This window comes from Lissotriton vulgaris, chromosome 2_1 (genome assembly GCF_964263255.1).
Source record: "Lissotriton vulgaris chromosome 2_1, aLisVul1.2, whole genome shotgun sequence".
Lineage (NCBI taxonomy): Eukaryota > Metazoa > Chordata > Amphibia > Caudata > Salamandridae > Lissotriton > Lissotriton vulgaris.
The window spans coordinates 1,525,008,456-1,525,023,581 of record NC_141687.1 but is presented as its reverse complement, the minus strand read 5'-3'; the positions used below and the strand labels follow the sequence as shown (position 1 = coordinate 1,525,023,581).

The following is a 15,126-nucleotide window of genomic DNA, read 5'->3' as shown; positions in this document are numbered from 1 at the left end:
GACATTTAGTTCAGCAGAGAATTCAATGGAATACATTATTTAAACATATTTATTTTTTACATATCAATGCCGTCTCCTCCTGCTTCCACACACTCCACATGCTCCGGTAGATCTTCATATGTCTCCCTGTCAACATCAGCAAAACAGTCACTAAATCCCTAGTCACCAGCGGCTGGACTACGGCAACGTGCTCTTCGCAGGCATCACTACCCAACTCCTGAAGAGACTCCCAAGGACACAGAACTCAGCTGCCAGACTCATCTTCGACCTCCTCAAATGGACCCATATCACCCCCCACTTCAGGAACCTCCACTGGCTCCCCATCCAGAAAAGATGCCAAGTCAAGATGTTGATACATGCCTATAAGGCCCGCCACGACCAAGGACCAGCATACATACATCAACACTCCAGAAACCTGTCCTCTGCCTCCCTTGCCCTCACACACAATCCCTGCATCTACTGAAGCTACAGTGGAAGACTCTCCTTCTCCTACCTCCCTGCCAAGCCCTGGAACGACCTTCCACTCCACCTCTGAACATCATACTCCCCCCCAGAATTCAGAAAGGGACTTCAGACCTGGCTTTTCGACTGATAGTAGCAAGAACCTGGCACCGGGATACCTGCGAAGGTGATTAGTTACGCTCAACAAATCCCGATTGACAGGTTTTACAGAGTATGCAGAGGAGTACGAAAAATATTGAAATCAACCTCTACTGCTGATGTCAAGGAGTGATGCTTACATTCTGTTTTGATACTGATTAAATCTAACTCAATACTTTTGGCTTGCGCTGGGAGCTCCAAACCTACACGAACCTTTTCTTGCTTCCAGGTAAGACAATGTCTCGTCTTATTTGTTTTGTCAAGAGATAAATGATGTAGTCTTCTAAGAACTTGAATAGATTATGATATTTCCAGATACTGGTTGCCAGACTGTGTAAAAGGGTATAGAATGTCATCAGTGGAATCAGCGTTCAAGAAGAACGAGCAGTTTTCTTTGACAAAACTGGTGTGACCTCATATGCATTAAGGTTCTCTGGCCACGAGGAAAGCGTGCAATGTGCCTTCAAATTGCTGGAGCACAGATCAGAAAGAGGTGAGTCTTGAAATCAAGGCAGGAATGCGGATTCTGTACAAGAATGTTTTGAAATTACCATTACTAAAGAGTCCCTGTCCAGAACACATGGCTTCTCAACATTTAGGACAAGATGTTCATATAAGGGGTGTGTGTGATTTAAAAAGTTTCTACCCTCCAACTTTGTAAAGATCCTTTGTAGAAATTCACATTCTGAAGCTTGGAAAATTTACCTGGAAAAAAAATTCTCTGGGACAGCCATTTCCTGCATGGAACATTGATCTAAGTTAGGCAAATCAACAAACGTTGCAAACTGAAAGAAGAGCAAGTTTGCTAACTTCGCTTTTTCTCTCTGTACGGTTTAGCTCAGTTATCTTGGAATATGGGTCTGTAAGAAGTATGTTTCTGCAAACCAAAAAAGGCATCCACCTATCGATGTGGGTACCATGAGCTCCAAATAACCAGGGCCTAATAGTTTCGCTCATGGGCAGGGCCGTTTCTAGGTGTTTTGCCGCCCTAGGCGAGAATTGAAAAATGCCACCCCCTCCCTTTTACTACTCTTACATACCCCTGCCTCCATTGCGCATCATCACAGTTCCAATACTTTTTTAATGCACTTGGACCACTGCAGAGAAGTCATTCAGCACACCCACCCATTTACAAAAAAACACCACACAGAACTTCCAAGGCTGCACTCATGTTACTTTAACACTCGCAAAAGACATACAGTTTCAAACAATGGTTTGTCAAGTTCAGTGGCATTCCAATACCCGCAGGAAACAACGCCAAGCCACGGAATGTGATGTAACACAATAAAATGGTTGAGGCAAAAAAACATAATACACATCATTACATCCCCACTTGATATACGCAGGACAAGCACCTTCCAACCCTGAGCTTTCATTTGACAACCTTAATATTATTTCATTCTTCAATATAGAGTACTGTATCTTTACATCGAACCAACTGCACTAGCAATACTGCCTGACTGGTAAGTGCCCCCGATCATGTGTGCCACTCTCAGTCAACCTGGCGAAATATGCTTGGACTTTTGAACACACGTCCACTTGGGGCATGATTATGAATTGCCCGGTATTTCCCATACCCTCTAAATACCATAATAAAATAAAACCCAGGACTGGCGTCCTACCAACATGGCGTTAGGTAACAGTCCTAGAAAGTCGTAAAAGTGGCGGATGATACCATTGACCTCAAGGGAGAGGAATCATTTTTTTTAGAGAAGGAGGAAGGAGTGGAAGGCACGTGCCTCCTCCTGTCAATGGAAACCATTTAGAAATGTTGTAGAATGAAACGAGTCCAGTCAGGCTTTGCCTCTGGCACTGAGTGACATGTCACTGGTTGTGGAGCTGTAGGAGGGAAAGGGTTCTCCCACCTTTCTGAAAGAGCTCGGCTACCTGCCTGTATTCAGCCCATTCCCCGTGACCGGGGAAATGTATTCCTGTATCCTGGCAGCTCGTGCCAGACGAGAGCTAAGGCATTATTTCACAAAGAACTCTAGGTAATCTACTTCTAGTCTTCGAAATAGTCAGTTTCAAGATCATGAACCCCAAAACTCAACAGGAGAAGATGGAAAATGATGGCCTACAAGCCGAGGAAGTACCTGTGAGCTCAGCTACTGCAGCGGCGCCTCATTAACCTCGTCATCCTTCCAGGCCTGCATCCTTCACGGAGAGCTGCGCCCCGGAGCTGGACTGGCAGCTCCACTGACAAGAAGAGATTTGGAGGGTTGGGGGGAGTAGTCCCGGGCGGAGGTTCGAGGCCCTCTTACCTCACTCAGAGGTACGACACCGATCGGAAGTCGCATATGGCATGCATGGCCCCAGCCCTTGGCACCAAACGTGGCGTGAATCTTGAAGGCACTACCCAATGCCTTTTGAGCCATTCAAGGGGAATTTCCCAAACCCATGGTTTTTGCCGCCCTCCCCCTTTGGCGCCCTAGGCGGCCGCCTAGTCCTGCCTAAGGGTAGAAACGGCCCTGCTCATGGTTGTTCTTGTGTTTCTTTCTCACTTTTAAGCCTTGTGATTATCATCGTTCACATGGGCAGTGATAGCACCAATAGTGATTCCATGTTTGTGGTGTGCTCCTGAATAGTCACCATATCACAGCCTCTGCCAAAGAAGAATCAAAATAATTGAGGAGCATGACATAACTATGGTGCACTGACAAAATGCCATACATTGAATTACAAAAGGATTAATTCATAGTACCACGTCCATGAATAGGAAGCTGCAAACAATGTACCACACTATGACCCAGCATAAGGCACATTTGGAATTTTGATGCAAAAATGTAAATATCAAAATCTGGATTATTTTTAATATATATTGAACTATTCTTAATTTGAAGGACAGGCAATTTATGTCTAGGTATCCCACAGATAACATATATCAAGTATATTTATGCAGCTGTGTAAGCCCATCTTCCTGGCTTTATTTGTAGTCTACACGTACTACAAAATCATAGCTTCCAGCATCCCTCTGTTCACTTTCCCATAAATTTAAATGTACTCAGGCACTCAGATTGTCTCATCAATAAACATTTAAGAAAAGATGAGGACACCACAGTCACATTGATTTTATGTACCGAGAAACCATAGTCCTACTGCTGCTCCTGCCAGGATCCCGATGACACAGATTATTGCGAGGCATCTTTTCACCGTGCAGCAATTTTCAAGTGAAATTTTGGAGGTATCTGCAGAAAAAACAATCGATTCTGGTTATAGCACGTTATTTTACTGAAGTGTATGTTTTTGACAATAAAAAGAACATCGTGAAAACAAAAATGTATTTTGTCACCTGGGGGCATATTATCAAGACAGGCGATACAATTATCGCTAATTTAGCGGCAGAAAACTGCTGCTAAAACAGCGATAATGGGCTTGATAATATGCTCTATGGAATTCCAATTGAAGCCCATGTTAAATGTGAAGGACAACCAGGCCCGGACTGGCCGTTGAGGGCACCGGGCAATCCCCCGGTGGGCCGCATGGTTGGGGGCCGTTTTTGTTGCAGGGTCATGCTGCAAAAACGGCCCTGTAACAAAAACGGCTGAAAACCGGCCCTGGCACAGAGCGCGGTCGCATCCCCCCCTTCCTCCGGAGGAGGGGGGGGCGGTCGAGCACTTTGCCAGGGCCGGTTCTGGTTCCCAGTCTGCCCTGAGGACATCTAACATAGGCTTCAATTGGAATTCCATAGAGCATATTATCAAGCCCATTATCGCCGTTATAGCGGCAGTTTTCTACCGCTAAAGCGGCAATAATTTTATCGCCTGTCTTGATAGTATGCCCCTCAGTTTCAAAAAACAAAAACTTGATTTCCATTAGGCTGTGAGACGCTTAATGATTTTTGGATACAACATATGAATTAAACAGTAGAGAAATGTAAGTGTAACAGATTTGAAAGTTTGATTTCTTTCACTTAGTCATGTTGTGGCCCCATTAACCAATATAGTGAATTTAAAACGCATTGCTAGAAATGAGGGTGCACAGTGTGTCTAGAAAGGAGGGGTGGAATAATAGAAATCAAAGAAATTTCAGAACCCCCCTCAATGTGCTTAATCGACCATCTTTCTATCTTTGTGTTTGATGGCACCATGGCAACACTGCTGAATGGATTTAGGACTTGTGTTGTCCTTGCGTGACCCAAATTGTGGAAAGCCAAAACAGGTCCCTAAATGGGATTCACTAAGTCGCACACGGGGATATTTGTACTGCCATGTGTGACTTTGTTAAAGAAACATAATGCAATGAAGTGGATTGCACTGCGTTGCATTACATTTCGTTGTGGGAGGCATTCTATTGGTGAAACATGGCATTCCCATGCACCCACCCATTGAATTTGATGCAATCCCAGATTTACTAATGGTTGTAAACCTGGAACTGCACCAAGTGGTACATCTCCCACACAAAGGTATATGTATATTTCTCCTTGATACTTCCTCCTTCATTCCTGCATTCTGCATCACCCATTGAAAAACGAAATTGCCACTTGGGATTGATTTTGCCCAGGGATGTGTCACTCCATGCACAAAAACATTCCTGCCTGCAATGCAAGCACCTTTGCATTATTGCGCAAAGGTGCCTAAGTTCGTGCTAGGCAGCCTCAAGTGATCCAGTTTAGGTAGAGAGCTGAAGAGCACCATATCTTAGTTAATATGGCACTGTTCAGATCTCTCCCATTCATGCAATGCAGCACAGCAACTTTGCTTGCTGCCCTGTATTGTGTGAAATTTTAGAAAATATGACTCCTACAGCAGGACCGCCTTTAGGGTGGTGCGACTGCTGCAGTTGCGCCTGGCGCTAAGCTCAGGGCGTGCTTTTAGAAATACCTTTTGAGTTGAAAAGCACCTGTTACAGCCAAGCAGTTTTACACAACAATAAAAGTGTCAAGATTGCTCTAGTGATTAATGCTCCTGCTGGAGAGATTGGAGTTTTGTCTAGTGGGATCTTTGTCTCATCATAAAGTAGTGCAGAGGATTATTATGCTTGCTGCAAAGAACGGTAATAATGCAGATCAAAGAACTGCGTGTCATGTGGATAGCTCAGTGGGTTATTGCTTTTGTCACAGAGACACTTCTCTTACTTGCAGTTCATAAGTTGCAATTCTAAAAGCACAGCGACCTATGAACTGTCATTAAAGAGCAGCATACATGGTATAGGTTAGAACATTGTTTTTCGCACGTCTTTCATTATTTTAATGTTACTAAAAAGGGTTTGCTAGAAATGGGGTCTCTAGTTGGCAGTGGTTTGCACCATGTCCAAGTAGGGACCCTCGCTCTAGTCAGGGTAAGGGGATTACACAGCTAAGATAACCCCTGATCACCCTGTTGGTAGCTTGGCACGAGCAGTCACGCTTATATCAGAGGCAATGTGTAAAGAATGTATACATACACACACAGTAACACAGTAAAAACACCACAAAACGAGTCCACACCAGTTTAGAACAATAGCCCATATTTATCTGAATAAAACAAGACTAAAAGGACAAACATACAACATGCACAAGCCATAGAAATCTATGAATACGTTACTTTTAGCACCAAGTACCTTGGATGCATCAAAATTCAAAAAAGAAACAGGCGCAAGGGAGGTGAGGTGACAGAAAAGCAAAGGGATGCGTTGGTTCCTTATTCCCAGGGAAGGGGATGCGTTGGTTCCTTACTCCCAGGGGAGGTGATGATTTGGTTCCTTACTGCTACGCAGAGGAGGTGATGCATCCATTCCTTACTGTCAGGGGAGGTAATGCGTTGGTTCCTTAGTGGAAGGGGAGGTGAAGCGTCGACCTCCGGACACGCACCTCGGTTCCTCACTGCTGTTCCACGTCGATGAAGAAATCGGTGCCCAGGGACGATGCATCAAAAATTCGGAGGTGCTGCATTGATTACACAGTGATGAAGCAGGTGCTGCATTGGAGTTGGAGCGGTGTGTCACAGACTTCCGTGATGCGTTGCTCGAAACTGATGATGCAGCAGTTCTTCTGACACGCTGTAATGGAACGCTGAGGCCTGCGGTGAAAGCTGTGGTCAATATACTGGTCGGGAACCATGCACTGGTGATAACAGCGGTGATGCATTGAAGTTTATAGCAATACATCAGTAAAAACAGATGCTGGGAGTCAATGCGCATATTTTCTCCTTCAGATCACCAGATTCCACTTCTAAGGGCTCAGAGACAGGATTTGGCACCACTTGGCAAATCAGAACTCGAAGCAGAAGAGCCCAGGCACTGGTAGGTGAAGTCTTTGATGACCCTGAGAATTCTTACCAGGAGGTAAGCAGACACAAGCCCTTGGAGAACCTTGGAAGCAGGATACAACAAGCATTTGCAATTCAATTGGTCTCGCCTTTGGGAACTTATATATATTTAGCTATGCAGCACATTAGCCTGGGTGCTGAAAAATCTACTGTTCTTTAACATGGAGAGAAAGTAAGCACCAAATTGCGTGACAACCCAGGTATGGGAACACATGGAGAGAACTATTGCCTTTCAGAAGGAAATGGTATAGTCCAAAGCTCTGTTTTTAATATAAAATCAGTGCCTTCGGTGGTCACATCACTGAAAATACAAGATTTGAAAAAAATATTATTGTCTACGGCTGCTCGTGGAAGCTAGAATCTAGCAAACGCTAACGTGATTCTGGTATTTTACCGATCTCTGCTGGTCGTTTTCTATCTATCAAGAAAGTTAAATAGAGGCAGTTGCCAGAAAAATAAAAAAATAAAGTCCCTCAGCAGAAAGCAATTCTGGTATTTTACTGACCTCTGCTGGTTGCTTTCTATCAAGACAGTTAAATAGAGGCAGTTGAACAGAAAACAAAGTCCCTAAGCAGAAGCAGGCAAGTCCTAGGGCTGATCTCCAGAGCCCACAAGATACATACACATATAAGTATATACTAAAGTATATAAGTATATACTAAAGTAAATTCATGAGGTCTCGAATGCTTGACCTAAAAAGCAAAGTCTAGTCCTTTCACTTCCAGGACAGAAGCAGCAAGCAGCAGGCCAGCACAACAGAGCAACAGGCAGACTGTCAGTCGCTCCTACAGCATCAAACTTTTCTTCCAAGCAGAATGTCCTTTAGTCAAGAAGTGTTCTGATTTTGGGGTGTCAGAGGTACAGTACTTATACCCCTTTCTGCCTTTGAAGTATGCAAATTTCAAAGGAAAACCTTTGAAGGCTGCACAAGACCCTGCCTTTCTCTAACCTGGCTCCAGCCACACTACAGGGGGTAGAGACAACTTTATGTAAGGTCAGGCACTGACCTATTAAGGTGTCAATGACATCTCCACACACCACTTTAGCTCAGGAAGGCCCTTCAGTGAGTCACGGCTCCTCCGCTATGGTGGTCCACTGCTTTTAAGCAGTGCAACGTAAAGGAAACATAAAATGATAATACATTTGAGTTATTGTCATTTTATGTTTCTGTGCTGATTTGTGGGCGGGCGGGTGAGCGGTGCTGCTCTGCTGCCCCAAACAGACATGGGCACTTTCCATGTTCAGTAAAACACAAACAATTGAAGGAGGGTCTGAGGGAAATTTAAAGACCTGCCCAGTTCGTATCCCCCTAACTGTAATCCTAACAACAAAAGAACCGGGGGTCTATAACGGAGCTTCAAGTACTCCGAGCTGCTGCAAAACTCCTACATAAGTGAGTTAGGCACACAGTGGATTGTGACATCACTCTGTAGTTCAATCGAATCCCGCGAGAGTACGTGATACTCCGCCCCTATCTCCTTTATAAGCTTCCTGTGGGCAGCCATTTTTGCCTTCCACAAAGCTCGGGTCCTGCGATGAGACAACGCCGGACAGGTTAGTGGCTCATTAGGATTTATGTTTGGCCTTTTTTTCTTTTGGGGTGGCATAGACTGGTTCACCTATGTTTCTGGGATATGAGACCAGGCTTGGTCTGTCAAACTTTTGCTAGCCCAGATCTAAACCTGCTACAGTTTAGCTCCATCCTATTTAGGACACTCATATTTAGAGGAAAGCTTTTTACATTAAGTGATGGATCTTGGGAACCTGGGACTTTTATGGGCTCTGTGACTTATTCCACCCTTAGGATTTTTTGTGGCTCTGTGAAGCTTGACTGTTATAGGGGCTATATTATGTATTGGAGGGAGAGATAGAGTAGTACTGTCCACCCTTCCGTTCATTACCCCTTCCTTGCCTTCACAGAGCGGGGCCTCCTTTTTCCTGAGCTGGGTTCCAGGAAAGGTGAGGTACACTCCCTGTACTATTCAGGTGAGTAACATTAGTAAAATAAATTGGCATAATTAGTACAAGCCAGTGCCAGGTCTTTCCTGTTTTGATAGGACTTACTACAATTTACTTCTTGTTTCTTGTTAACAGATGTGAGAGACACCGTTTGGTACAGAGGAACACGATTTTGGACTATTTATGTATATCCTTTACAGATTGTCGTTACGTTCACTTTATGTATGCAGTAGCTAATGCTTAGAACTCTGGCCCTGAAGAAAGCCATGGGATCTTGTCCCTACCGGCTGAAACATGTTGGCCTTGTAAATGCAGTTATATGTTTAGACTGCTTCCTCTGCATTGTTCTTGTTTGTTTGAGGGAAAGGACAAATAACATTAGAGTTTTTCGCCTATTTATCCTTTTACCCCTTGTTTTTAACTCACACATCTTTTGATTTTTGCACTGCACTCGATCCCATCTTTATCATGTGTTCATGGGTACCTTAGCGATTGATGGTGCGACCCAATTGAGTAAGTACGATGGATGGGTCTCATTGATCAAGAGACATACCACCCCATTTTTGGATGACCAAATGAGAACACTTGATCTACATACCTATTTGATGGGAATCCAACACATCTCTGTACGGGTCTTACCAACAATCTCAGTAGGTCCTTCGACAGGTTTGTCCTGGCACACATTTTGATATAGAGACTTTTGTAGCTCTATTAGCGCCTAACTCACTTATGTAGGAGTTTTGCAGCAGCTCGGAGTACTTGAAGCTCCGTTATAGACCCCCGGTTCTTTTGTTGTTAGGATTACAGTTGGGGGGATACGAACTGGGCAGGTCTTTAAATTTCCCTCAGACCCTCCTTCAATTGTTTGTGTTTTACTGTTTAGAGCAGCTGCCAGCTGCGGGTCTTTCTCTTAGACTACACTCTATGGAGGTAGTTCTTTCGCTAGGGACACTGTGTGCTCTAGTCTGCACCACTGAATCTTCTGGGGAGGTATTAGGTTCAGTTTCCTTTGAGTCTAGGGTCACCCACCTTCACTTTGGTCCTTTAGGGCTCTCTACAGATGTACCCTTGGCACACTGTTTGCCTATATGTGAGTTTGAACTAACAAGCAACATCATTAGAGACCACTTTGATGGATCTTTATAAATAGACATCAGCCCGGTCGACTATTTCGCGCTTGCAAACACTTGCGCTATGGTTAAATAAAGCACCTTTATTTTTGAACTAGTTCAAATTTCAAACTACAAAGATGGCCGTAATGATGTCATCTTGTAGTTCTTGGGTGAACTACAACACAGTGGATTGTGACATCACTCTGTAGTTCAATCGAATCCCGCGAGAGTACGTGATACTCCGCCCCTATCTCCTTTATAAGCTTCCTGTGGGCAGCCATTTTTGCCTTCCGCAAAGCTCGGGTCCTGCGATGAGACAACGCCGGACAGGTTAGTGGCTCATTAGGATTTATGTTTGGCCTTTTTTTCTTTTGGGGTGGCATAGACTGGTTCACCTATGTTTCTGGGATATGAGACCAGGCTTGGTCTGTCAAACTTTTGCTAGCCCAGATCTAAACCTGCTACAGTTTAGCTCCATCCTATTTAGGACACTCATATTTAGAGGAAAGCTTTTTACATTAAGTGATGGATCTTGGGAACCTGGGACTTTTATGGGCTCTGTGACTTATTCCACCCTTAGGATTTTTTGTGGCTCTGTGAAGCTTGACTGTTATAGGGGCTATATTATGTATTGGAGGGAGAGATAGAGTAGTACTGTCCACCCTTCCGTTCATTACCCCTTCCTTGCCTTCACAGAGCGGGGCCTCCTTTTTCCTGAGCTGGGTTCCAGGAAAGGTGAGGTACACTCCCTGTACTATTCAGGTGAGTAACATTAGTAAAATAAATTGGCATAATTAGTACAAGCCAGTGCCAGGTCTTTCCTGTTTTGATAGGACTTACTACAATTTACTTCTTGTTTCTTGTTAACAGATGTGAGAGACACCGTTTGGTACAGAGGAACACGATTTTGGACTATTTATGTATATCCTTTACAGATTGTCGTTACGTTCACTTTATGTATGCAGTAGCTAATGCTTAGAACTCTGGCCCTGAAGAAAGCCATCGGATCTTGTCCCTACCGGCTGAAACATGTTGGCCTTGTAAATGCAGTTATATGTTTAGACTGCTTCCTCTGCATTGTTCTTGTTTGTTTGAGGGAAAGGACAAATAACATTAGAGTTTTTCGCCTATTTATCCTTTTACCCCTTGTTTTTAACTCACACATCTTTTGATTTTTGCACTGCACTCGATCCCATCTTTATCATGTGTTCATGGGTACCTTAGCGATTGATGGTGCGACCCAATTGAGTAAGGGCGATGGATGGGTCTCATTGATCAAGAGACATACCACCCCATTTTTGGATGACCAAATGAGAACACTTGATCTACATACCTATTTGATGGGAATCCAACACATCTCTGTACGGGTCTTACCAACAATCTCAGTAGGTCCTTCGACAGGTTTGTCCTGGCACACATTTTGATATAGAGACTTTTGTAGCTCTATTAGCGCCTAACTCACTTATGTAGGAGTTTTGCAGCAGCTCGGAGTACTTGAAGCTCCGTTATAGACCCCCGGTTCTTTTGTTGTTAAGGTTAACACTTTCCATGTTCTCCATGTAGGGTGCATTATAGCCTGTGTGGATAACATGCCCAGACTCCTATTCCCCGGCTGAGCGTCGAACCAGGACCCTCAGACCAATCACAACACTGCATTGCAACGTTGTGATTGGTCAGTGGAGCCTGAGTGCTTACAAATCACAACGCTGCCTTGCAGCATTGTGATTGGTCAGAGGAGCCAGGCAGTGCTTCCTGCTTCTTGAGTCAAGATGGGGGAAGCAGGAGCAGAGACGCGGACAACCCTCCCTCCTGTGTGCCCTTCCCCTCCCTCCCCCATGTTGGCCGCAACTGCCTTCGGCCTGGTGATGCCTATCAGGATATGGACATCACACCTCAGCTCCCTTTGTGGGACTGTCTAGAGTGAATTCACGAGAGCCCAACTGTCAGCCCACCCAGACGTGGATTCCACAGACAGACAGAGGCACAGAATGGTTAAGCAAGAAAATTCCCACAAATTGTATCTTTAAATAGACACCTTAACATCAAAAATCCACTGATTTTCACTTAGTTCAGTAAATTATTGCACCGCCACTCATAGTTTAGGTTTAGCCACAACATGTATCAAGGGCACTCTTATAGTGACCAATTTTCGCAGGGAGCTAGTAACATGGAACAAAAAGGTCCGGTTTAACAGTTGCCTTGCAGCTAAAGCAGTCTCCAGTCCAGTTGCATCATCTATGGGTGAACCACCATAGGAATCAATGCAGTGGTTCTGATGCAAGAGATGCAGGCTGCTGAAGATGTTTAAGGATGCTGAGGATGTTGAGCTGGTGTCTGGGGTCTTCCTGTGGCCACTCATTGGTCCTCAAAGATCGTGGAATGACTTTAGCTTTAAGGGTTGATGTCCCTCAAAGTTCTGGTAAACTCCAGCTAAAAACCAGTCGCCACTAGTCTACTGCTGTCCGGTTAGAGCAAAACCAGTGGTTCCCTTTTACTTGCAGAACCTTCCATGCTAGACGACCAACCTGCACTCCGACGACTAACCCAGGTTCAGCAGACACGCGTGCAACTTTTGAGGGTTTGGACTTGGACTACCAGGCTGCACGTGGCCAGTCAGTGGCACTCAGGCCTCCTTGGCCACCATCTCCACAAGGCAGGCTTCTTCAGCTTTTATGGCCCTATGCCTGAAACAAGGAGTCAGCTAATGACTCTTGAAGTCATCTCCTCGCTCAGGGATGTCTTTTCCTTGAGTGGGACACCACAGGTGCAAATTCATTGTTTTTCGCTCGCCATACCATTTTAATTTGGCCCCAGCCATATGCAATTCAGTCTTGAGCCTGCTCCCCATGAGAAAAGTCCAACTCGAACTGCTAAGCCTGGCTCTCCATCGACAACAAACCAGCATCCTGGGACTGGTTTCAGGGTATCACCCCTTGTCAGCCAGGCTAGCTTGAATCTGGTGGCATAGCAAGCAAGAAACCCACATCTGAGATATCCTGGGATTTACAAGCTGCCAGTACATCACTTTTTGTGATGCACTGGCACCGCACCACATTTCTCTGCCACATTACAAAGACAGGAAAATCCACCCTGCGTGACTTTTCCTGTCCATGTAAATATGGCCCCTTTACACGCAGAGCTTTGCGTGAAAGGGGAGTTCCATGGGTGTTGCTGTGGGTGTTCCCACTCAACACCCATGGAACCAGACACATTTCCAGATTTATGAGATATCGTAAACCTGGAAATGCGTCACTATGCTATGCTATGCCACCCTAGGGGTGGTGAAGCGAGATACAACAAGGAGAAATGTTTTCATTTCTCCTCGTTATTTTCCTCTTTCTATGTGTGCTGCATTCCAAGCACGCATTGCAAGAGGAAAATGCCTGTAGTGATTGTTTTCATGTAGGAAGGTGCCCCTCCCTGCACAAAAACAATGTCCACACGATGAAGGCATCCCTGCACCATGGTGCAAGGGTGCCTGCGCCAGTGCATGGCAGCTGTTTGTGTGCCAGCGCAGGGGAGAGCACACAAAAGCGACATATAATTGTAAATATGTTAAATTCCTGTGCTCTGAAAGTACCGCAGCGAGGTGCAGCCAAAGGGCTTGCGGTGCCCCGCTGGGCATTTTCATGTAAATCTTGCCCATAATTTTTAACTCCACATGCCATTCCAGTTTGGACCCAGCCATTTGCAAGTCCGACTTGACCCTGCGCCCCATAGGACCTGCCCATGCGAACTGCTAAGCCTGGCCCTCCCTGGACCAGAAAGAAGCATGCTGGGACTGGTTTCAGGGTATCACTCCTTATCAGTCAGGCTAGCTTGAATCCGGTGGCATAGCGAGCACAGGACCCACATCTGGCATACCATTCCTCCTTAGGGCGACAAATGCAAAAAAAACAGTACTCCATCCATCATCTTGTTGTGGTTGTTGGATCTGTGCAGAAGTTACATTGAATTTGACTTGTGTATCAATTCTGGTTTATTGTAATGATTCCTTTGATACCTTGAAGTATCATCTTTTGGAGTCCTAATCAGATGTTAGCTCTGTTACGTTTTCAGCTTGTAATTCTCTACTCACCAGTTGAGCTAAAAGCCTTTCCACAGTAAAAACGAAAATGCAGGTTTTCTTACAGTCAGTGTATGTAAAGTTACCAAAATGAAATGCCCATCTTTTTAATATTATGCATGCTGCCTTTAGGGCTCAGCACGCTTGCTAAGGAATGACTTAGAAATAATAAATAAAACAGTTTTACCAGCGGGTGATGTGCTGGGCTGTGAGCCGTGCTTTGCTATGCTACACTTGTGGTAGCACAATAAATGCTACAGTCCAAGAGGGACACTTTAACTTAGAGGCCCTGGGTACCCCAAGTACTATATACGAGGGACTAATAAGTAAGTGTTTATAACTAGTTCAAAGGATTACTACTATTGTTCCTTTTTTTACTAAAGGTGGAAATTCCTGAGAAGACGATTAGTCCATCTCTTGATTTTAGTACAACGAAGTCATTGCAATAGAAGTGGTTGATTAATTGCAGGGTATCATCACTCGCACTGTTTTTAGGTGGGTTCACTATCTGGATGTATAATTCTCTGGACTATAGATAGAGTATTATGTTTAATGACAATGTTAACTATGAAGATCAGTAAGATCATATTGGGAAATTATGTGTGTTTCATGCTGGTGATTGCATACAAATATTGAATCAAAAATGTTTAAATAAGAATGGAACAAAAAAACAAGCAATTGTTGTGAACATTATGCTCAATGTCTTCTGTGTGAAAATGCCTTTTAATATAGATTTTAATTGTATGTTTTCTATCATTTAGGAAAACTGTCCTGAAGAAGGTGTTTATTACAATACCGAAACGCTGTGTCGACAACTGTTTTTCCAAATCTTTTTAATGTTTTGATCTAATGATGTACATAAATGTATTGGAATAAATTGTGTTCTTTTTTAATTATGATGTTATATTGTTAATTTGTCAATTATTTGACTTGTGTATTTCCTGACATTGCAACAACAATTGTTCCTATTGTGTTCCGCAATACCTATTGACTACCAGCATACGTATTTTGTGTTTTTAAATCCCCAGGCAATGTGTTTGTGTTATGGACATTTTTTTGCTTCATGTATTTCCCCTGTCCCAGATTGGTCTAATAGGGGACCTCCCTTTTCTTCTTTGCCCTTCCATAGTATGCCCGTTTCAGG

General features: G+C 44.1%; 1 protein-coding gene across 1 annotated transcript in view; it reads right to left on the bottom strand.

Annotated features, from left to right (window-relative positions):
* Positions 1-15,126, bottom strand: part of TMPRSS5 (transmembrane serine protease 5) — a 188,740-nt gene that overhangs the window by 146,226 nt on the left and 27,388 nt on the right. Inside the window, exon 3 of the mRNA XM_086958871.1 lies at positions 3,678-3,785. Coding sequence (XP_086814997.1) covers positions 3,678-3,785 — 108 coding nt within the window. The remainder of the gene's footprint in view (positions 1-3,677; positions 3,786-15,126) is intronic.